Source organism: Heterodontus francisci, chromosome 2 (genome assembly GCF_036365525.1).
Source record: "Heterodontus francisci isolate sHetFra1 chromosome 2, sHetFra1.hap1, whole genome shotgun sequence".
Lineage (NCBI taxonomy): Eukaryota > Metazoa > Chordata > Chondrichthyes > Heterodontiformes > Heterodontidae > Heterodontus > Heterodontus francisci.
Genome location: NC_090372.1, coordinates 219,622,000 through 219,645,259, shown reverse-complemented (window position 1 = coordinate 219,645,259; position 23,260 = coordinate 219,622,000). Strand labels below are relative to the sequence as shown.

Here is a 23,260-nt window from a genome sequence, read left to right as displayed (position 1 = left end):
GAAAAGTGCTTTGGGATGTCCGGAGGTTGTGAAAGATGCAATAGAAATACAAATTCTTTCTTTTGAGCTCCATAGCATCAACAGGGGAAGACGTGAGACCACAGGTACTCCGACTTCAGAGTGTACACACAAACACACGCACACACAAAGAGTACTCAGACCTCTGTCTCGCATGCGGACAGAGTGGTGCGTGCACAGACACACACGATGAGTCCAAGAACTGGTGGAAGAAAAATAATTTTAAAAGTTGCATCCAACACTTTAAGAAATAGAATTGGTCTGCGGGAACCATGTGCTTGATCAATCGGAATTTTAATTGGTTGTGGGTACTCGCTTCCAATTGGCTTCCATCAAGTACATCGTGAATTATAGAACGTTACATCACAGAAACAGGCCATTCGGCCCATCTGGTCTATGCTGATGTTTATGCTCCACACAAGCGTCCTCCCACCCTACTTCATCTCACCCTATCAACATATACTTCTGTTGCTTTGTCTTTCACGTGTTTATCCAGTTTCCCCTTAAGTGCTGAGCAGCAACTCGACACGATCCATGTGGGAGGCTGGGCAGCCATTGCAACATCAAATAACTAACCATTTACAAATAAATAACCAGCTGTAAATCATTTAAAAAACTGTAGCTCTGAACATAACTTAACTAAATTAGAGAAACATAGGAAGAGGAGGAGGCCATTCAAGCCTGTTCTGCCACTCTATTAGATATTGGCTGATTTGCATCTTAATTCCATTTACCCATTTTGGTTCAGTAACTCTGAATACCCTTACCCAACAAAAATATCAGTTTTGAAATTTTTCAGTTGACCTACAGCATCCACAGCTTTGATGGAGAAAGGAGTTCAGATTTATACTACCTTTGTGCTGAAGGAAGGCAATAGCAAAGTGGTAATGTCATTGGACAGGTAATCCCAATGCCCTGACTAATGCACTGGAGACATGAGTTCAAATCCCACCACAGCAGCTGGGGAATTTAAATTCAATTAATAAAGAAATCTGGAATTGAAAGCAAGTCTCAGTAATGGTGCTTCAAAACCACCATCGATTGTCATAAATAGCCATCTGCTTTAAATACCCTTTTCTTTTATTCATTCATGGGATGTGGGTGTCGCTGGCCAGGCCAGCATTTATTGCCCATCTTTAATTGTGCTCGAGAAGGTGGTGGTGAGCTGCCTTCTTGAACCGCTGCAGTCCATGTGGGGTAGGTACACCCACAGTGCTGTTAGGAAGGGAGTTCCAGGATTTTGACCCAGCGACAGTGAAGAACGGCGATACAGTTCCAAGTCAGGATGGTGTGTGACTTGGATGGGAACTTGCAGGTGGTGGTGTTCCCATGTATTTGCTGCCCTTGTCCTTCTAGGTGGTAGAGGTCATGGGTTTGGAAGGTGCTATCCAAGGACATTTGCTGTTTCACACTGCTACTATGCAGAAGCAACATGTGTGGTGTTCGCCACTAACAGGATGCTGCTGTCAAGCCAAAAAGACATCCTGCCTATCACACAAATTAGTAATGTGATATATGAATTTCAATGCCAGTGTGATGCTAGGTACTTAGGCCGTACGTCCCAAAGACTGGCAGATCGTATCAAACAACATGTTCCTTCTGCTGTTCACAATGGGCAAGGTATGGACTGTACCCAACCAGCCCATGGGGGGGGTGGTAGGTGATAATCAGCAGGAGGTTTCCTTGCCCATGTCTGACCTGATGCCATGAGACTTCATGGACTCGATGTTAAGGACTCCCAGGGCAACTCCCTCCTGACTGTATACCACTGTGCCACTGCCTCTGCTGGGTCTGTCCTGCTGGTGGGACAGGACATACTCAGGGATGGTGATGGCAGTCTCTCAGACATTGGAAGGTATGATTCGGTGAGTATGACTAAGTCAGGCTGTTGCTTGACTAGTCTGTGAGACTTTCCCAATTTTGGCACAAGCTCCCAGATGTTAGCAAGGAGGACTTTGCAGGGTCGACACCGTTTCCAGTGCCTAGGTCAACGTCCGTCCGGTTTCATTCCTGATCAACTTCATAGCAGTTAAATATAACCAAGTGGCTTGCTAGGACATTTCAGAGGGTGGTATTGTCACTGGGCGACTGACCCAGGGGACATGGATTCGAATCCCACCACGGCAGAAGGTGAAATGTGAATTCAATTAATAAAAATCTGGAATTAAAAAGCTAGTCCTTTCGGGTAGGAAATCTGCCATCCTTACCTGGTCTGGCCTACATGTGACTCCACAGCAATGTGGTTGACTCTTAACTGCCCTCTGAAATGTCCGAGCAAGCCACTCAGTTGTAGGTGGCTCACCACCACCTACTCAAGGACGATTAGGGATCGCTGGCCTTGACAGTGATGCTCACATCCCAAGAACGAATAAAAGAAAATGCCTCCTGACATCACCCCTGAATGGCCTAGCTCTAATTCTAAGGTTTTGTCCCCATGTTCTGGACTTTTCCCACCAGCCACCTGGGCCTGGTCAAGCTTAGAGTCCGAGGAGAAGGCTCAATTTATCAACAGCCCAAGAGCAGTGCTTATGAGACCTGTGCAACTGCAGCAATGAGGACAGCTAGTGCAGACAAAGTATACTGTGGGTTTCAGAGAGGAACGCATCCAATGTTACTCATGACCAACACTCCTGTACAGGGCATCCGTTGCACTAGACTCAGTACAAGCTGGGAAGGGGAGGCAGGGCAAAGATTATAATCGACTCATTTCCACTTCATTAGCAGCAGCTGCCTGGATGTGGCCCGGATCAGCTTGAAGCTGAAACAGACATCAGCCCACTGATATACATGTTACCTTTCTGTGTTCATGGTCAATCATCACATTGTGTGGTTTGACGTCTCTGTGCATGATCCCCATACTGTGACAGTAATCCAGGGCCTGGAAGTGGGGGGGGGGGGGGTGGGGGGAGGGAAGAAACATCAAACAGTCAGCTCGACCCGCAATGAGGAAGAAATAACATTCACTAATCCCAGCACACTTAAGGGAGCTGAACTGGGTCACGTAGGTTTATAGAGAACAGAAATTGCAATCTAATCAAAGGTGAAAGCTATCACTGATTTGTTTCAACAACTCCAGTGATGGGGCTAGCTCGACCATCCAAACCAGGAAGGTCCTGGACCTGGTTAACGCAGCTCACCTTCCCTGGGGTGGAATTAACTGACGTGGGGCCTGGTTAACAGAGATGACCGTCCCTGAGGTGGGATTAACTGTGCTGGGGCCTGGTTAACAGAGATGACCGTCCCTGGGGTGGGATTAACTGTGCTGGGGCCTGGTTAACAGAGATGACCTTCCCTGGGGTGGGATTAACTGTGCAGGGGCCTGGTTAACGCAGCTCACCTTCCCTGGGGTGGGATTAACTGTGCTGGGGCCTGGTTAACGCAGCTAACCTTCCCTGGGGTGGGATTAACTGTGCTGGGGCCTGGTTAACAGAGATGACTGTCCCTGGGGTGGGATTAACTGTGCTGGGGCCTGGTTAACAGAGATGACCTACCCTGGGGTGGGATTAACTGTGCTGTGACCTGGTTAACAGAGATGATCGTCCCTGGGGTGGGATTAACTGTGCTGGAGCCTGGTTAACAGAGCGGATCTTCCCTGGGGTGGGATTAACTGTGCTGGGGCCTGGTTAACAGAGATGACCGTCCCTGGGGTGGGATTAACTGTGCTGGAGCCTGGTTAACAGAGCTGACCTCCCCGAGGCGGGATTAACTGTGCTGGGGCCTGGTTAACAGAGATGACCTTCCCTAAAGTGGGATTAACTGTGCTGGGGCCTGGTTAACAGAGATGACCTTCCCTGGGGTGGGATTAACTGGGGTGGGGTCTGGTTAACGCAGCTCACCTTCCCTGGGATGGGATTAACTGTGTTGGGACCTGGTTAACAGAGATGACCGTCCCTGGGGTGGGATTAACTGTGCTGGGGCCTGGTTAACAGAGATGACCGTCCCTGGGGTGGGATTAACTGTGCTGGGGCCTGGTTAACAGAGATGACCTTCCCTGGGGTGGGATTAACTGTGCTGTGACCTGGTTAACAGAGATGATCGTCCCTGGGGTGGGATTAACTGTGCTGGAGCCTGGTTAACAGAGCGGATCTTCCCTGGGGTGGGATTAACTGTGCTGGGGCCTGGTTAACAGAGATGACCGTCCCTGGGGTGGGATTAACTGTGCTGGAGCCTGGTTAACAGAGCTGACCTCCCCGAGGCGGGATTAACTGTGCTGGGGCCTGGTTAACAGAGATGACCTTCCCTAAAGTGGGATTAACTGTGCTGGGGCCTGGTTAACAGAGATGACCTTCCCTGGGGTGGGATTAACTGGGATGGGGCCTGGTTAACGGAGCTGACCTTCCCTGGGGAAGGATTAACTGTGCTGGAGCCTGGTTAACAGAGCGGATCTTCCCTGGGGTGGGATTAACTGTGCTGGGGCCTGGTTAACAGAGATGACCTTCCCTGGGGTGGGATTAACTGGGATGGGGTCTGGTTAACGCAGCTCACCTTCCCTGGGATGGGATTAACTGTGCTGGGACCTGGTTAACAGAGATGACCGTCCCTGGGGTGGGATTAACTGTGCTGGGGCCTGGTTAACAGAGATGACCGTCCCTGGGGTGGGATTAACTGTGCTGGGGCCTGGTTAACAAAGATGACCTTCCCTGGGGTGGGATTAACTGTGCTGTGACCTGGTTAACGGAGATGACCTTCCCTGGGGTGGGATTAACTGTGCTGGGGCCTGCTTAACAGAGATGACCTTCCCTAAAGTGGGATGAACTGTGCTGGGGCCTGGTTAACAGAGATGACCTTCCCTGGGGTGGGATTAACTGTGCTGGGGACTGGTTAACAGAGATGACCTTCCCTGGGGTGGGATTAACTGTGCTGGGGCCTGGTTAACAGAGATGACCTTCCCTGGGGTGGGATTAACTGTGCTGGGGCCTGGTTAACAGAGATGACCTTCCCTAAAGTGGGATTAACTGTGCTGGGGCCTAGTTAACAGAGATGACCGTCCCTGGGGTGGGATTAACTGTGCTGGGGCCTGGTTAACAGAGATGACCTTCCCTAATGTGGGATTAACTGTGCTGGGGCCTGGTTAACAGAGATGACCTTCCCTGGGGTGGGATTAACTGTGCTGGGGCCTGGTTAACGGAGATGACCTTCCCTGGGGTGGGATTAACTGTGCTGGGGCCTGGTTAACAGAGATGACCTTCCCTGGGGTGGGATTAACTGTGCTGTGACCTGGTTAACAGAGATGATCGTCCCTGGGGTGGGATTAACTGGGATGGTGCCTGGTTAACGGAGCTGACCTTCCCTGGGGAAGGATTAACTGTGCTGGGGACTGGTTAACAGAGATGACCGTCCCTGGGGTGGGATTAACTGTGCTGGGGCCTGGTTAACAGAGATGACCTTCCCAGAGGTGGGATTAACTGTGCTGGGGCCTGGTTAACAGAGATGACCTTCCCTGGGGTGGGATTAACTGTGCTGTGACCTGGTTAACAGAGATGATCGTCCCTGGGGTGGGATTAACTGTGCTGGAGCCTGGTTAACAGAGCGGATCTTCCCTGGGGTGGGATTAACTGTGCTGGGGCCTGGTTACCAGAGATGACCTTCCCTAGGGTTGGATTAACTGCGCTGGGGCCTGGTTAACAGAGCGGATCTTTGCAGAAAATACGGAAGTATGGGGTTGAAGGTGATTTAGAGCTTTGGATCAGAAATTGGCTAGCTGAAAGAAGACAGAGGGTGGTGGTTGATGGCAAATGTTCATCCTGGAGTTTAGTTACTAGTGGTGTACCGCAAGGTTCTGTTTTGGGGCCACTGCTGTTTGTCATTTTTATAAATGACCTGGATGAGGGTGTAGAAGGGTGGGTTAGTAAATTTGCGGATGACACGAAGGTCGGTGGAGTTGTGGGTAGTGTCGAAGGGTGTTGTAGGGTACAGAGGGACATAGATCGGCTGCAGAGCTGGGCTGTGAGATGGCAAATGGAGTTTAATGCGGAGAAGTGTGAGGTGATTCACTTTGGAAGGAGTAACAGCAATGCAGAGTACTGGGCTAATGGGAAGATTCTTGGTAGTGTAGATGAGCAGAGAGATCTTGGTGTCCAGGTACATAAATCCCTGAAAGTTGCTACCCAGGTTAATAGGGCTGTTAAGAAGGCATATGGTGTGTTAGCTTTTATTAGTAGGGGGATCGAGTTTCGGAGCCACGAGGTCATGATGCAGCTGTACAAAACTCTGGTGAGGCCGCACCTTGAGTATTGCGTGCAGTTCTGGTCACCGCATTATAGGAAGGATGTGGAAGCTTTGGAAAGGGTGCAGAGGAGATTTACTAGGATGTTGCCTGGTATGGAAGGAAGGTCTTATGAGGAAAGGCTGAGGGACTTGGGGTTGTTTTCGTTAGAGAGAAGGAGGAGGAGAGGTGACTTAATAGAGACATATAAGATAATCAGAGGGTTAGATAGGGTGGATAGTGAGAGTCTTTTTCCTCGGATGATGATGGCAAACACGAGGGGACATAGCTTTAAGTTGAGGGGTGAAAGATATAGGACAGATGTCAGAGGTAGTTTCTTTACGCAGAGAGTAGTAGGGGCGTGGAACGCCCTCCCTGCAACAGTAGTAGACTCGCCAACTTTAAGGGCATTTAAGTGGTCATTGGATAGACATATGGATGAAAATGGAATAGTGTAGGTCAGATGGTCGGCGCAACATCGAGGGCCGAAGGGCCTGTACTGCACTGTAATGTTCTAATGGGGTGGGATTAACTGTGCTGGGGCCTGGTTAACAGAGATGACCTTCCCTAGGGTTGGATTAACTGCGCTGGGGCCTGGTTAACAGAGCGGATCTTCCCTGGGGTGGGATAAACTGTGCTGGGGCCTGGTTAACAGAGATGACCTTCCCTGGGGTGGGATTAACTGTGCTGGGGCCTGGTTAACAGAGATGACCTTCCCTGGGGTGGGATTAACTGTGCTGGGGCCTGGTTAACGAAGATGATCTTCCCAGAGGTGGGATTATCTGTGCTGGGGCCTGGTTAACAGAGATGACCTTCCCTGTGGTGGGATTAACTGTGCTGGGGCCTGGTTAACGGAGATGATCTTCCCAGAGGTGGGATGAACTGTGCTGGGGCCTGGTTAACAGAGATGACCTTCCCTGGGGTGGGATTAACTGTGCTGGGGCCTGGTTAACGGAGATGATCTTCCATGGGGTGGGATTAACTGTGCTGGGGCCTGGTTAACAGAGATGACCTTCCCTGGGGTGGGATTAACTGTGCTGGGGCCTGGTTAACAGAGCGGATCTTCCCTGGGGTGGGATGAACTGTGCTGGGGCCTGGTTAACAGAGATGACCTTCCCTGGGGTGGGATTAACTGTGCTGGGGCCTGGTTAACGGAGATGATCTTCCATGGGGTGGGATTAACTGTGCTGGGCCTGGTTAACAGAGATGACCTTCCCTGGGGTGGGATTAACTGTGCTGGGGCCTGGTTAACAGAGATGACCTTCCCTAAAGTGGGATTAACTGTGCTGGGGCCTGGTTAACAGAGATGACCTTCCCTGGGGTGGGATTAACTGTGCTGGGGCCTGGTTAACGGAGATGATCTTCCCAGAGGTGGGATTATCTGTGCTGGGGCCTGGTTAACAGAGATGACCTTCCCTGGGGTGGGATTAACTGTGCTGGGGCCTGGTTAACGGAGATGATCTTCCCAGAAGTGGGATTAACTGTGCTGGGGCCTGGTTAACAGAGATGACCTTCCCTGGGGTGGGATTAACTGTGCTGGGGCCTGGTTAACGGAGATGACCTTCCCTGGGGTGGGATTAACTGTGCTGGGGCCTGGTTAACAGAGATGACCTTCCCTGGGGTGGGATTAACTGTGCTGGGGCCTGGTTAACGGAGATGACCTTCCCTGGGGTGGGATTAACTGTGCTGGGGCCTGGTTAACGGAGATGACCTTCCCTGGGGTGGGATTAACTGTGCTGGGGCCTGGTTAACAGAGATGACCTTCCCTGGGGTGGGATTAACTGTGCTGGGGCCTGGTTAACAGAGATGATCTTTCCAGAGGTGGGATTAACTGTGCTGGGGCCTGGTTAACGGAGATGATCTTCCCTGGGGTGGGATTAACTGTGCTGGGGCCTGGTTAACAGAGATGATCTTCCCAGAGGTGGGATTAACTGTGCTGGGGCCTGGTTAACAGAGATGATCTTTCCAGAGGTGGGATTAACTGTGCTGGGGCCTGGTTAACAGAGATGATCTTCCCTGGGGTGGGATTAACTGTGCTGGGGCCTGGTTAACAGAGATGATCTTCCCTGGGGTGGGATTAACTGTGCTGGGGCCTGGTTAACAGATGATGACCTTCCCTGGGGTGGGATTAACTGGTGTGGCGCCTGGTTAACGGAGATGATCTTCCCTGGGGTGGGATTAACTGTGCTGGGGCCTGGTTAACAGAGATGACCTTCACTGGGGTGGGATTAACTGTGCTGGGGCCTGGTTAACAGAGATGATCTTTCCAGAGGTGGGATTAACTGTGCTGGGGCCTGGTTAACAGAGATGACCTTCCCTAAAGTGGGATTAACTGTGCTGGGGCCTGGTTAACGGAGCTGACCTTCCCTGGGGTTGGATTAACTGTGCTGGGGCCTGGTTAACAGAGCGGATCTTCCCTGGGGTGGGATTAACTGTGCTGGGGCCTGGTTAACAGAGATGACCTTCCCTAAAGTGGGATGAACTGTGCTGGGGCCTGGTTAACAGAGATGACCTTCCCTGGGGTGGGATTAACTGTGCTGGGGCCTGGTTAACGAAGATGATCTTCCCAGAGGTGGGATTATCTGTGCTGGGGCCTGGTTAACAGAGATGACCTTCCCTGTGGTGGGATTAACTGTGCTGGGGCCTGATTAACGGAGATGATCTTCCCAGAGGTGGGATGAACTGTGCTGGGGCCTGGTTAACAGAGATGACCTTCCCTGGGGTGGGATTAACTGTGCTGGGGCCTGGTTAACGGAGATGATCTTCCATGGGGTGGGATTAACTGTGCTGGGGCCTGGTTAACAGAGATGACCTTCCCTGGGGTGGGATTAACTGTGCTGGGGCCTGGTTAACAGAGCGGATCTTCCCTGGGGTGGGATGAACTGTGCTGGGGCCTGGTTAACAGAGATGACCTTCCCTGGGGTGGGATTAACTGTGCTGGGGCCTGGTTAACGGAGATGATCTTCCATGGGGTGGGATTAACTGTGCTGGGCCTGGTTAACAGAGATGACCTTCCCTGGGGTGGGATTAACTGTGCTGGGGCCTGGTTAACAGAGATGACCTTCCCTAAAGTGGGATTAACTGTGCTGGGGCCTGGTTAACAGAGATGACCTTCCCTGGGGTGGGATTAACTGTGCTGGGGCCTGGTTAACGGAGATGATCTTCCCAGAGGTGGGATTATCTGTGCTGGGGCCTGGTTAACAGAGATGACCTTCCCTGGGGTGGGATTAACTGTGCTGGGGCCTGGTTAACGGAGATGATCTTCCCAGAAGTGGGATTAACTGTGCTGGGGCCTGGTTAACAGAGATGACCTTCCCTGGGGTGGGAGTAACTGTGCTGGGGCCTGGTTAACGGAGATGACCTTCCCTGGGGTGGGATTAACTGTGCTAGGGCCTGGTTAACAGAGATGACCTTCCCTGGGGTGGGATTAACTGTGCTGGGGCCTGGTTAACGGAGATGACCTTCCCTGGGGTGGGATTAACTGTGCTGGGGCCTGGTTAACGGAGATGACCTTCCCTGGGGTGGGATTAACTGTGCTGGGGCCTGGTTAACAGAGATGACCTTCCCTGGGGTGGGATTAACTGTGCTGGGGCCTGGTTAACAGAGATGATCTTTCCAGAGGTGGGATTAACTGTGCTGGGGCCTGGTTAACAGAGATGATCTTCCCTGGGGTGGGATTAACTGTGCTGGGGCCTGGTTAACGGAGATGATCTTCCCTGGGGTGGGATTAACTGGTGTGGCGCCTGGTTAACGGAGATGATCTTCCCTGGGGTGGGATTAACTGTGCTGGGGCCTGGTTAACAGAGATGACCTTCACTGGGGTGGGATTAACTGTGCTGGGGCCTGGTTAACAGAGATGATCTTTCCAGAGGTGGGATTAACTGTGCTGGGGCCTGGTTAACAGAGATGACCTTCCCTAAAGTGGGATTAACTGTGCTGGGGCCTGGTTAACGGAGCTGACCTTCCCTGGGGTTGGATTAACTGTGCTGGGGCCTGGTTAACAGAGCGGATCTTCCCTGGGGTGGGATTAACTGTGCTGGGGCCTGGTTAACAGAGATGACCTTCCCTAAAGTGGGATGAACTGTGCTGGGGCCTGGTTAACAGAGATGACCTTCCCTAAAGTGGGATTAACTGTGCTGGGGCCTGGTTAACGGAGCTGACCTTCCCTGGGGTGGGATTAACTGTGCTGGGACCTGGTTAACAGAGCGGATCTTCCCTGGGGTGGGATTAACTGTGCTGGGGCCTGCTTAACAGAGATGACCTTCCCTAAAGTGGGATGAACTGTGCTGGGGCCTGGTTAACAGAGATGACCTTCCCTGGGGTGGGATTAACTGTGCTGGGGACTGGTTAACAGAGATGACCTTCCCTGGGGTGGGATTAACTGTGCTGGGGCCTGGTTAACAGAGATGACCTTCCCTGGGGTGGGATTAACTGTGCTGGGGCCTGGTTAACAGAGATGACCTTCCCTAAAGTGGGATTAACTGTGCTGGGGCCTAGTTAACAGAGATGACCGTCCCTGGGGTGGGATTAACTGTGCTGGGGCCTGGTTAACAGAGATGACCTTCCCTAATGTGGGATTAACTGTGCTGGGGCCTGGTTAACAGAGATGACCTTCCCTGGGGTGGGATTAACTGTGCTGGGGCCTGGTTAACGGAGATGATCTTCCCAGAGGTGGGATTAACTGTGCTGGGGCCTGGTTAACGGAGATGACCTTCCCTGGGGTGGGATTAACTGTGCCGGGGCCTGGTTAACAGAGATGATCTTTCCAGAGGTGGGATTAACTGTGCTGGGGCCTGGTTAACGGAGATGATCTTTCCAGAGGTGGGATTAACTGTGCTGGGGCCTGGTTAACAGAGATGATCTTCCCTGGGGTGGGGCCTGGTTAACCAAGATGACCTTCCCTAAAGTGGGATTAACTGTGCTGGGGCCTGGTTAACGGAGCTGACCTTCCCTAAAGTGGGATTAACTGTGCTGGGGCCTGGTTAACGGAGATGATCTTCCCTGGGGTGGGATTAACTGTGCTGGGGCCTGGTTAACGGAGATGATCTTCCCTGGGGTGGGATTAACTGTGCTGGAGCCTGGTTAACGGAGATGATCTTCCCTGGGGTGGGATTAACTGTGCTGGGGCCTGGTCAACAGAGATGACATTCACTGGGGTGGGATTAACTGTGCTGGGGCCTGGTTAACGGAGATGATCTTTCCAGAGGTGGGATTAACTGTGCTGGGGCCTGGTTAACAGAGATGACCTTCCCTGGGGTGGGATTAACTGGGGTGGGGCCTGGTTAACAGAGATGACCTTCCCTCAAGTGGGATTAACTGTGCTGGGGCCTGGTTAACGGAGCTGACCTTCCCTAAAGTGGGATTAACTGTGCTGGGGCCTGGTTAACAGAGATGATCTTCCCAGAGGTGGGATGAACTATGGTGGGGCCTGGTTAACAGAGATGATCTTCCCAGAGGTGGGATTAACTGTGCTGACTTTAGCTGGGGCCTGGTTAATCGTGCTGACCTTTTCTAAGGAGGTGGGGGGTGATCTTCGCTGGGGAGAGGTTAGAGGTGCTGACTGTTTCTGGGTGGGGGGGGGGGGGCATTCAAGGTGTTGTTCTTCGCTGGGGTCTGGTTCTCCCAATGGCCACCCAATCAGCCGTTACCTATGAGCAAGTCAGTGGTGCCAATTTGTTTGACATGGAAGGTGAGTGCAGCCAAGTTTGATCCTGTTCTCGCCCAATAACCATATGTGCTCTTTCCAATCGGAGGCACTGGATTAGGAACAGAAATGCAGGCGATTTCCCTGCCACCAATCACAGCATACCGAGGCCCAGATTGGACAAAGTCAGCATGGGTTTATGAAAGGGAAAATCATGCTTAACAAATCTACTGGAGTTTTTTGAGGATGTAACTAGTAGAAAAGATAAGGGAGAACCAATGGATGCGGTGTATTTGGATTTTCAGAAGGCTTTTGATAAGGTCCCATATAGGAGGTTAGTGTTCAAAATTAAAGCACATGGGACTGGGGGTAATACACTGGCATGGATTGAGAATTGGTTGACAAGACAGGAAACAGAGAGTCGGAATAAACAGGTCTTTTTCCAGGTAGCAGGCAGTGACTAGTGGAGTACCGAAGGGATCAGTGCTTGGGCCCCAGCTATTCACAATATAGATTAATGACTTGGGCGAGGGAACTAAATGTAACGTTACCAAGTTGGCAGACAACACAAAGCTGGGGGGTGGGGTGTGAAATGTGAGCTGTGAGGAAGATGCAAAGAGGCTCCAATGTGATTTGACAAGTTGGGTGAGTGGGCAAATGCAAGGCAGATGCAGTGTAACGTGGATAAATGTGAGGCTATCCACTTTGGTTGTAAAAACAGAAAGGCAGATTATCTGATAGATTGGAAAAGGGGGAGGTGCAACAAGACCTAGGTGTCCTTGTCCACCAGTCGCTGAAAGTAAGCATTCAGGTGCAATAAGCAGTTAGGAAGATGAATGGTATGTTGGCCTTCATTGCAAGAGGATTTGAATACAGGAGCAAGGATGTCTTACTGCAGTTATAGAAGGCCTTGGTGAGACCACGTCTGGAGTATTGTGTGCAGTTTTATCTGAGGAAGGATGTTCTTGCCATGGAGGGAGTGCAAAGAAGATTTACAAGGCTGATCCCTCGGATGGCAGGATTGGGTCGACTAGGTCTATATTCACTAGAGTTTAGAAGAAAGAGAGGGGATCTCATAGAAACCTACAAAATTCTAACAGGACTAGACAGGCTAGATGCAGGGAGGATGTTCCCGATGGCTGGGGAGTCCAGAACCAGGGGTCACAGTCTCCGGATACGGGGCATGCCATTTAGAACTGAGATGTGGAGAAATTGCTTCACTCTGAGGGTGGTGAACCTGTGGAATTCTCTACTGCAGAAGGCAGTGGAGGCCAAGTCATTAAATATATTCAAGGAGGAGAAGATGATTGATGAAGGAAGGGCAGTGGATGTTGTCTATATGGACTTCAGTAAAGCCTTTGACAAGGTCCCTCATGGCAGACTGGTACAAAAGGTGAAGTCACACAGGATTTCAGGTGAGCTGGCAAGATGGATACAGAACTGGCTCGGTCATAGAAGACAGAGGGTAGCAGTGGAAGGGTGTTTTTCTGAATGGAGGGCTGTGACTAGTGGTGTTCCGCAGGGATCAGTGCTGGGACCTTTGCTGTTTGCAGTATATATATATATATATATATATATAAATGATTTGGAGGAAAATGTAGCTGGTCAGATTAGTAAGTTTGCGGACGACACAAAGGTTGGTGGAGTTGCGGATAGTGATGAGGATTGTCAGAGGATACAGCAGGATATAGATCGGTTGGAGACTTGAGCGGCGAAATGGCAGAAGGAGTTTAATCCAGACAAATGTGAGGTAATGCATTTTGGAAGATCTAATGCAGGTGGGAGGTATACAGTAAATGGCAGAACCCTTAGGAGTATTGACAGGCAGAGAGATCTGGGCGTACAGGTCCACAGATCACTGAAAGTGGCAACGCAGGTGGATAAGGTAGTCAAGAAGGCATACGGCATGCTTGCCTTCATTGGTCGGGGCATAGAGTATAAAAATTGGCAAGTCATACTGCAGCTGTACAGAACTTTAGTTAGGCCACACTTAGAATATTGTGTGCAATTCTGGTCACCACACTACCAGAAGGACGTGGAGGCTTTGGAGAGGGTACAGAAGAGGTTTACCAGGATGTTGCCTGGTCTGGAGGGCATTAGCTATGAGGAGAGGTTGGATAAACTCGGATTGTTTTCACTGGAACGACGGAGGTGGAGGGGCGACATGATAGAGGTTTACAAAGTTATGAGTGGCATGGACAGAGTGGATAGTCAGAAGCATTTTTCCAAGGGTGGAAGAGTCAGTTACTAGGGGACATAGGTTTAAGGTGAGAGGGGCAATGTTTAGTGGGGATGAGCGAGGCAAGTTCTTTACACAGAGGGTGGCGAGTGCCTGGAACTTGCTGCCAGGGGAGGTGGTGGAAGCAGGTACGATAGCGACGTTTAAGAGGCATCTTGACAAATACATGAATAGGAAGGGAATAGAGGGATATGGTCCCCAGAAGTGCAGAAGGTTTTAGTTTAGACAGACATCAAGATCGGCGCAGACTTGGAGGGCCGAATGGCCTGTTTCTGTGTTGTACTGTTCTTTGTTCTCTGTTCTTTGTTTGAGATAGATATATTTCTTAATGCCAAAGGGATCAAGGGATATGGGGAGAAAGTGGGAACAGGGTACTGAATTAGACGATCAGCCATGATCTTTTTTGAATGGCGGAGCAGGCCCGACAGGCCGAATGACCTTTAGCTGCTCCTATTTTCTATGTTTCTATGATTCATTAACTACACAATCAGCTCTCGAGTATTCTGGTCTGTATAGACACATACTATACTGAGTGCTAACCTTTAAGCCAGCATGGGTACAATAATGCAGTGATTATCTTACTGGACTAATAATCCAGAAATCCTAAATTCAAATCCCACTGAGGTAGTTTGAGAATTTGAAGTCAGTTTTTAAAAAAAAAATCTGGGAATAAAAAGTCAGTCTCAGTAAAAATGCCCTCGAAGCTGTTAGATTGTCATAAAAATCCAAAAATTCACATCCTTCAGGGAAGGAAACCTGCCATCCTTACCCAGTCTGGGCTAAGATGGGACTCTGGCCCCTCGCCATCCTGGTAGACTCTTAATTACCCTCTGACATGGGCAAGCAGGACCCTCATTTGCATCAAACCAGGAACACTCGGGTTGGCAATAAATTCCACAGCCACAACCCAGGAACAAATAATAAAAGAAAAAAATTAAGGAGAAGACAAACCAGTGTTTGATGTTTGGCAGCCTGACCCTGCACATTTCCACCCATCCACAGAGCCATTCCCCAGGAACATTTATATTCTCAATACAAATCACCAACCACAAAATCCCTCCCTCATCATCTGCAACACATAGAAACATAGAAAATAGGAGCAGGAGTAGGCCATTCGGCCCTTCAAGCCTGCTCTGCCATTCATTATGATCATGGCTGATCATCCAACACAGTAACCTGTTCCCGCTTTTGCCCCATATCCTTTGATCCCTTTAGACCCAAGAGCTATATCTAACTCCTTGAAAACATACAATGTTTTGGCCTCAACTGTTTTCTGTGGTAGCGAATTCCACAGGCTCACCACTCTCTGGGTGAAGCAATTTCTCATCTCAATCCTGAAAGGTTTACCCCGTATCCTTAGACAATGACCCCTGGTTCTGGACTCCCCCACCATCGGGAACATCCTTCCTGCATCTACCCTGTCAAGTCTTGTTAGAATTTTATAGGTTTCTATGAGATTTCCCCCTCACTCTTCTGAACTCCAGCGAATATAATCCTAACTGACTCAATCTCTCCTCATACGTCAGTCCCGCCATCCCAGGAATCAGTCTGGTAAACCTTCGCTGCACTCCCTCTATAGCAAGAACATCCTTCCTCAGATAAGGAGACCAAAACTGCACACAATATTCCAGGTGCTGCCTCACCAAGGCCCTGTAAAACTGCAGCAAGACATCCCTGCTCCTGTACTCGAATCCTCTCGCTATGAAGGCCAACATACCATTTGCCTTTTTTTACCGCCTGTTGCACCTGCATGCTTACCTTCAGCGACTGGTGTATGAGAACACCCAGGTCTCGCTGCATATTCCCTTCTCTCAGTTTATAGCCTGATAATGATCTGCCTTCCTGTTTTTGCTACCAAAGTGGATAACCTCACATTTATCCACATTATACTGCATCTGCCATGCAACAGCCCACTCACTCAACTTGTCCAAATCACCCTGAAGCCTCTCTGCATCCTCCTCACAACTCACCCTCCCACCCAGTTTTGTGTCATCTGCAAATTTGGAGATATTACATTTAGTTCCCTCATCTAAATCATTAATACATATCGTGAATAGCTGGGGTCCTAGCACCGATCCCTGCGGTACCCCACTAGTCACTGCCTGCCATTTGGAAAAAGACCCATTTATCCCTATGCTTTGTTTCACACAAGACATTTTCACTAGCCGGAATTCAGCTGAGTTAGCGCTAAAGGCTGGTGACCCAAGACAAGGCTTCAGAAGGCAGACACAACACACAGAGAACTGGACAAAGCAGTATTCTGTATTCCAAGGTCATCAACCAGAACAAGCGAAGAGGCTCCTCACCTTTAGAATTTCATACATGTAGAATCGAATGTCATAGTCCGATAACGTCTGGTACAATTGCTGCAGAATTGAGAAAAGGATACAAGTTATCCTCACAAATCTTCCCTCCCCGCATAGGCAAGGGCTAGCACAAGTACACCAGGAAGACTGACTATTTGACAGGTGGTGTCTGGCTAAGTATCTAACAGGCACTTCATTCACCAAGCTGTTCCAGAATCCTGGGACAGTAATCTGGCCTTTATATATTAAAAAGTTTACATTCGCTCGCACCCCCCCCCCCACCCCCCAGTCCCTGGACTCCTAGTCGTTTAACTTGAGCATAACCAACACAATATCAAAATGTTACGACAGCACAAAGTAGGGCAGTTTGGTAACAGTCACAGGGCCTGTTAGAAGATTTCAGGAAGACAGATTAGTGGAATGGGCAGAGAGGTACCAGATGCAATTTAATGCAGAGAAACACAGAATCACATAATTGTTACCGCACAGAAGGAGGCCATTCGGCCCATCGTGTCTGCACCGGCTCTCCTAATGAGCAATTCACTGAATCCCACTCCCCTGCCTTTTCGCTGTAACCCTGCACATTCTTCCTTTTCAGATAAGTGTAATTCCCTTTTGAATGCTTTAATTGAACCTGCCTCCAGCACAGTCTCAGGCAGTACTTTCCAGACCGTAACCACTCACTGCATGAAAAGATTTTTCCTCATGTCACTTTTCCTTCTTTTACCAATTACTTCAAAACTGTGCCCTCATTCTGGATCCTTTCACAGTTTCTCTCTATCTACTCTGTCCAGACCCCTCATGATTTTGAATACCTCTATCAAATCTCCTCACAACCTTCTCTTCTCCAAGGAAAACAGTCCTAACTGCTCCAGTCTATCTTCATAACTGAAATTCCTCATCCCTGGAACCATTCTCGTGAATCTTTTCTGTACTCTCTCCAATGCTTCACATTTTTCCTAAAGCGCGGCGCCCAGAACTGGATGCAATTCTCCAGCTGAAGCCGAATTAGTGTCTTATACAAGTTCAACATAACTTCCTTGGTCTTGTACTCTATGCCCCTATTAATAAAGCCCAGGATACTGCATGCTTTATTAATTGCTCTCTCAACCTGTCCTGCCACCTTCAATGACTTATACACATATACACCCGTGAGATTTATTATTCTAGGAGGGGAACAAACAAGGAGCATTTATACTCTGTTAAGTATAAATTCAACAGATCATAAAGATTGTGCAAAAACAGATACAGCTAGGCCCAAATTAAAATACCTTGTAATTGTGAGAAGGGGCCACAACTTGAAATTCAGGAAGCAGGGAGAAAGGCTTAACATGCAGCTTTTATTTTTCTCAGCAAGTGCTTGACCAGCAGAATAGGATTCTGGAGGTGGTTGTGAGGAACAATACCTCACAGTCCATTTTTGGAAAATGAGACCTGGAGTACCGTACACAGTTCTGGTCTCTATGTCATAGAAAGTTTATAAAAGCACTCGAAAAAATGCAAAAAAAAATTACTAGAATAATAGCAAAACTGAGAAATTATACCCATCAGGAAAAACTGAACAGACTGGGGCACTTTTCTCCACAAAAGAGAAGACTGAGAGGGTGGGGGGGGGGGGGGGGGGGGTGACCTGATCGAGGTCTTGAAGATTATGAAGGGGTTCAATAGGATAGACATGGGGAAGATGTTTCCACTTGCTGGCGAGACCAGAACTAGAGACCATAAATATGATTGTACGAATAAATCCAATTGGAAATTCAAGGGAAACATCTTCACCCAGAGTGGCGAGAACGTAGAATTTGCTATCACAGGGAGTGGTTGAGGTGAATAGTATAGATACATTTAAAGGGAAGTTGGTTAATGGAGAAAGGAGTAGAAGTATATGTTGATGGGGTGAGATGAGGAAGGGTGGGAGGAGGCCTCTGTAGTGCATAAACACCAGCATGGAGTTGTTGGGCCGAATGGGCTGTTTCTGTGCTGAAATACTGTGTACTATGTATTATATCACAGCCGGCAGAGGTGGCATTTTGGGTAAATGAGCAATGAGTGAGTCGGGGTCTCCCATCTGATTCCCTTCAAAGGCTGACAGAGAAATTTTCGACAGAAGTCTCCTGAATTGGCTGCGGGTCCCATTTTCTGCCTCTTCTAGAAAGTGGCAGAAGGTAAGATGGGGATACGGAGATATCCATCTAGACGGACTAGGACAGCAGATGCATGGGAACACCATCATCGCCAAGTCACACGCTATTCCAACCTGGACATGTAGTCCTGTTCCTTCATCATCACGGGGTCATAGACCTACAACTTCCTTCCTAACAGTACTGTTGTGCATCTGCACCACATGGACTGCAGCAGTTCAAGGCAGTGGCTCCCCACCACCTTCTCAAGGAAAGGCAATAAATGCTGCCAGCCCTTATCCCAAGAATTATTTATTTTCTTATTATACAATGTCCAGCACGAGTGTGTATGGCCTAATGGCCGTATCCTGTTCAGAGTACAGAACATAACTAAAGCATGCAGTATAGATTAATCAAGGTTGGAAACCCACACAGTGATGAGGAGACACTCGAGACACTGGGACTATCTCCACTACAGCAGAGACAGCTAAGAGAAGATTTAGTACAGGTTTTTAAATTCGGAAGGGTTTTTATACAGAAAGGTTATTTCCACTGGTTATGGGGCCACTGACTGAGGGGTCATCAATTTAAACTTGCCACCTAAAGAATAAGGAGAGAAACTGAGATTTATTTTTAACAAACACATTCAGGGGATGTGGGTGTCGTTGCTCTTGCTCATCCTTAATTGCCCTTGAGAAGGTGGTGGTGAGCTGTTTTCTTGAACCACTGCAGTCCATGTGAGGTAGGTATACCAACAGTGCTGTTAGGAAGGGAGTTCCACGATTTTGACCCAGTGACAGTGAAGGAACAGTGATATAGTTCCAAGTCAGGATGGTGTGTGACTTGGAGGGGAACTTGCAGGTGCTGGTGTCCCCATGTGTCCGCTGCCCTTATCCTTCGAGGTGGTAGAGGTCGCAGGTTTGGAAGGTGCTGTCTAAGGAGCCTTGGTGAATTGCTGCAGTACATCTTGTAGATGGTACACACTGCTGCCACTGTGCACTAGTGGTGGAGGGAGTGAATGTTGAAGGTGGTGGATGGGCTCCATGTCTTTCAGTAGAGGGTTTAGGGAGCACGGAATGCCTCATCAGAGAGTGGTGAGGCAGAGACCACTGCACATTTTAAGTGAAGAACAGAAACATTCAAAGCAGATAGAGCTACGGTGCAAGAGCAGGCAGTGGGATTAGTTTTGTATTGCTGAAATGACAATATGGCACAGACAAAATGGGCTGAATGGCCTCCATCTGTGCCATGAAGTTCTACCTGCATCCACACCTTGCAGTGCTTTCACTGCTGATAGTTACTACACACCTCCTGCAATCACTGCTCCACATCAAACCATTACTTGGCTTACCTTGAAATCTGTGTTGTTTACGTGTTCAAACACCAATGCAGGTGTCCGAGACTGAGGAAGGCCCATTTCCAAGACATGGAAAGAAAAGAAAGGTGTTTATAGTGCTGTGTGTAATCAAATAAGGTCTGTTTAGAAAAAAAAAATTTGCATTTCTATATACTATATATTCATTGGAGTTTGGAAGAATGAGAGGTGATCTCATTATATAAGATTCTAAGGGGGCTACTCCTGCTCCTATTTCTTATGTTTTTTCATAACCTCGGGATGTCCCAAAGTGCTTTACAGCCAATGAATCTAACCATCTCCCCTTGATCTTCAATGGCATTAACCATCGCTGAATCCCCCACTATCAACATCCTGGGGGTTACCATTGACCAGAAACTGAACTGGAGTAGCCACATAAATACTGTGGCTACAAGAGCAAGTCAGAGGTTGGGAATCCTGCAGCAAGTAACTCACCTCCTGACTCCCCAAAGCCTGTCCACCATCTACAAGGCACAAGTCAGGAGTGTGATGGAATATTCTCCACTTGCCTCTCCACAGCTCTAACAACACTCAAGAAGCTCGACACGAACATACGAATTAGGAGCAGGATTCGGCCACTCAATCCCTCGAGCCTGCTCTGCCATTCAATAAGTTCATGGTTGAACTGATTACTCCACATTTCCACCTAACCCCCCTGCCCCCAATAACCTTCCACCCCCTTGCTTATCAAGGATCTATCTACCTCTGCCTTAAAAGACTCTGCCTCCACCGCCTTTTGAGGAAAAGAATTCCAAAGACTCACAACCCTCAGAGGGAAAACATTTCTCCTCAACTCGGTCTTAAATGGGTGACCCCTTATTTTTAAACAGTGACCCCTAGTTCTAGATTCTCCCACAAGGGGAAACATCCTTTCCACATCCACCCTGTCAAGACCCCTCAGGATCTTATGTGTCTTAATCATTGTCGCCTCTTACTCTTCTAAATTTCAGCGGATACAAGACTAGCCTGTCCAATCTTTCCTCTTAAGGCAGGCCGCCCATTCCAGGTATTAGTTTAGTAAATCTTCTCTGTACTGCCTCCAATGCATTTACATCCTTCCTTAAATAAGGAGACCAGTACTGTACACAGTACTCCAGATGTGATCTCACCAATGCCTGTATAGCTGAAGCATAACCTCCCTACTTTTTGTATTCAATTCCCCTCGCGATAAACAATAACATTCTATTGGCTTTCATAATTACATACTGACCTGCAAACTAACCTTTTGTGATTACCTTTTGTGATGCACTAGGACACCCAGGTCCCTCTGCATCTCAGAGCTCTGCAATCTCTCATCATTTAGATAATATGCTTCTTTTTTATTCTTCCTACCAAAATGGACAATTTCACACTTTCTCATATTATACTCCATTTGCTAGGTCTTTGCCCACTCACTTAACCTATCTATATCCCTTTGTAGCCTCCTTATGTCCTCTTCACAAGTTACTTTTCTACCTACCTTTGTGTTATCAGCACATTTAGCAACCATACCTTCAGTCCCTTCATCCAAGTCATTTATATAAATTGTAAAAAGTTGAGGCCCCAGCACAGATCCCTGTGGCACACCATTCTTTTTTAGTTTTAGAGCTACAGCACTAAAACAGGCCTTTCGGCCCACCGAGTCTGTGCCGACCATCAACCACCCATTTATACTAATCCTACACTAATCCCATATTCCTACCACATCCCCACCTGTCCCTATATTTCCCTACCACCTACCTATACTAGGGGCAATTTACCTACCAACCTGCAAGTCTTTGGCATGTGGGAGGAAACCGGAGCACCCGGAGAAAACCCACGCAGACACAGGGAGAACTTGCAAACTCCACACAGGCAGTACCCAGAATTGAACCCGGGTCGCTGGAGCTGTGAGGCTGCAGTGCTAACCACTGCGCCACTGTGCCGCCACTGTTACATCTTGCCAACCAGAAAATGATTCATTTATGCCTACTCTCTGTTTCCTGTTAGTTAACCAATCTTCTCCTACACCATGAGCTATTATTTTCTGCAACAAGCTTTGATGCCACCACCCAGGACAAAGCAGCCCGCTTGATTGGCACCCCATCCACAAACATTCACTCTCTCTACCACCGACACACAGTGGCAGCAGTGTGTACCATCGACAAGATGCACTGCAGCAACGCACCAAGGCTTCTTCAACAGCACCTTCCAAACCTGCGACCTTTACCACCTAGAAGGACAAGGGCAGCAGATGCGTGGGAACACCACCACCTGCAAGTTCTCCTCCAAACCACACACCATCCTGACTTGGAACTATATCGCCGTTCCTTCACTGTCGCTGGGTCAAGATCCTGGAACTCCATTCCTAACAGTACTGTTGGTGTACCTGCACCCCAAGGACTGCAGTGGTTCAAGAAGGCAGCTCACCACCATCTTCTCAAAGGCAATTAGGGATGGGCATTTAATGCTGGCCTAGCCAGCAACACTTACATCCCCCGAACAAATAAAGTGCAGTCACTATTGTAATGTGGAAAACGCAGCAGCCAATCTGCATACAGCAAGCTCCCACAAACAGCAATGTGATAATGATGTTGATCAAGAAATATTGGCCAGACAACTGGAGATAACACCTCCGCTCTTCTTTAAAACAGTGCCACAGGATCTTTCATGTCAAACTTATAGGGCTGACAGGGGTTCAGTTTAACGTCTCATCTGAAAGATTACACCTCCAACAGTGCAACACTCCCTCAGTACTGCACTGTAAAGGCCTGCTACCCAATCCGAACCTGACGGGATCCGACGACGTGTTCAGTTGCACTTCCGGCTCCAGCATTCGGGCTCGGTTCGGGCCGGGTCGGACACACTCTTTCACAGGTCAGTGGCTCCACTGTTAATTTAATTTTTGGACTAGAAAGGTGGTTTGGTTACGGTTATTTTAAGCTTGCGCAGATCAGCAACAAAGCGAAAAACGGAAGGTAAGTTAACTTGGGATGGTTGGGTTGGATCGGGCGCAGGAAAAAATTGGAAGGACTCGGGCCGGGTCGGATGTGGTTCTGTCGGGCTCAGGTCGGGTTTTTTTTTTTGCAGACCCAAACCGGCCTTTACTGCACTGCAGTGTCAGCCTAGATTTTTGTGCTCAAATCTCTGGAGTGTGACTTAAACAAAGAGCCTTCGGACTCAGAGGTGAGAGTGCACCAACTGAGCCATAGCAAGTTAATGTTTAGTAACTATTTCCAACCAAGCTTTACACAGGTGGTACATTAGTCAAATACCATTTGCTATGCTGCTTAGCTGCCACATCAGTGTTCTCAGGGCAAGATGACAGGCAAATTACTTGCGTTTTGGAGAAGTTGGGATGGTTGGCGTGGGGTGGGGTGGCAGAAAACAGGTAGCAA

The 23,260-nt window shown here is 48.8% G+C and overlaps 1 protein-coding gene across 6 annotated transcripts in view; it reads right to left on the bottom strand.

Annotated features, from left to right (window-relative positions):
- Positions 1 to 23,260, bottom strand: part of zgc:86598 (STKc_CK2_alpha domain-containing protein) — a 106,793-nt gene that overhangs the window by 42,886 nt on the left and 40,647 nt on the right. For 4 of the 6 annotated variants that reach the window (XM_068015964.1, XM_068015945.1, XM_068015923.1 and 1 more), the window contains 3 exons: positions 19,881 to 19,955; positions 16,413 to 16,472; positions 2,813 to 2,896 (listed from right to left, as the gene is read on the bottom strand). In XM_068015964.1, the coding sequence (XP_067872065.1) occupies positions 2,813 to 2,896; positions 16,413 to 16,472; positions 19,881 to 19,946 (210 nt within the window). In that variant the 5' untranslated portion in view covers positions 19,947 to 19,955. The remainder of the gene's footprint in view (positions 1 to 2,812; positions 2,897 to 16,412; positions 16,473 to 19,880; positions 19,956 to 23,260) is intronic. The other 2 variants (XM_068015929.1, XM_068015937.1) reach the window with 2 other exon arrangements.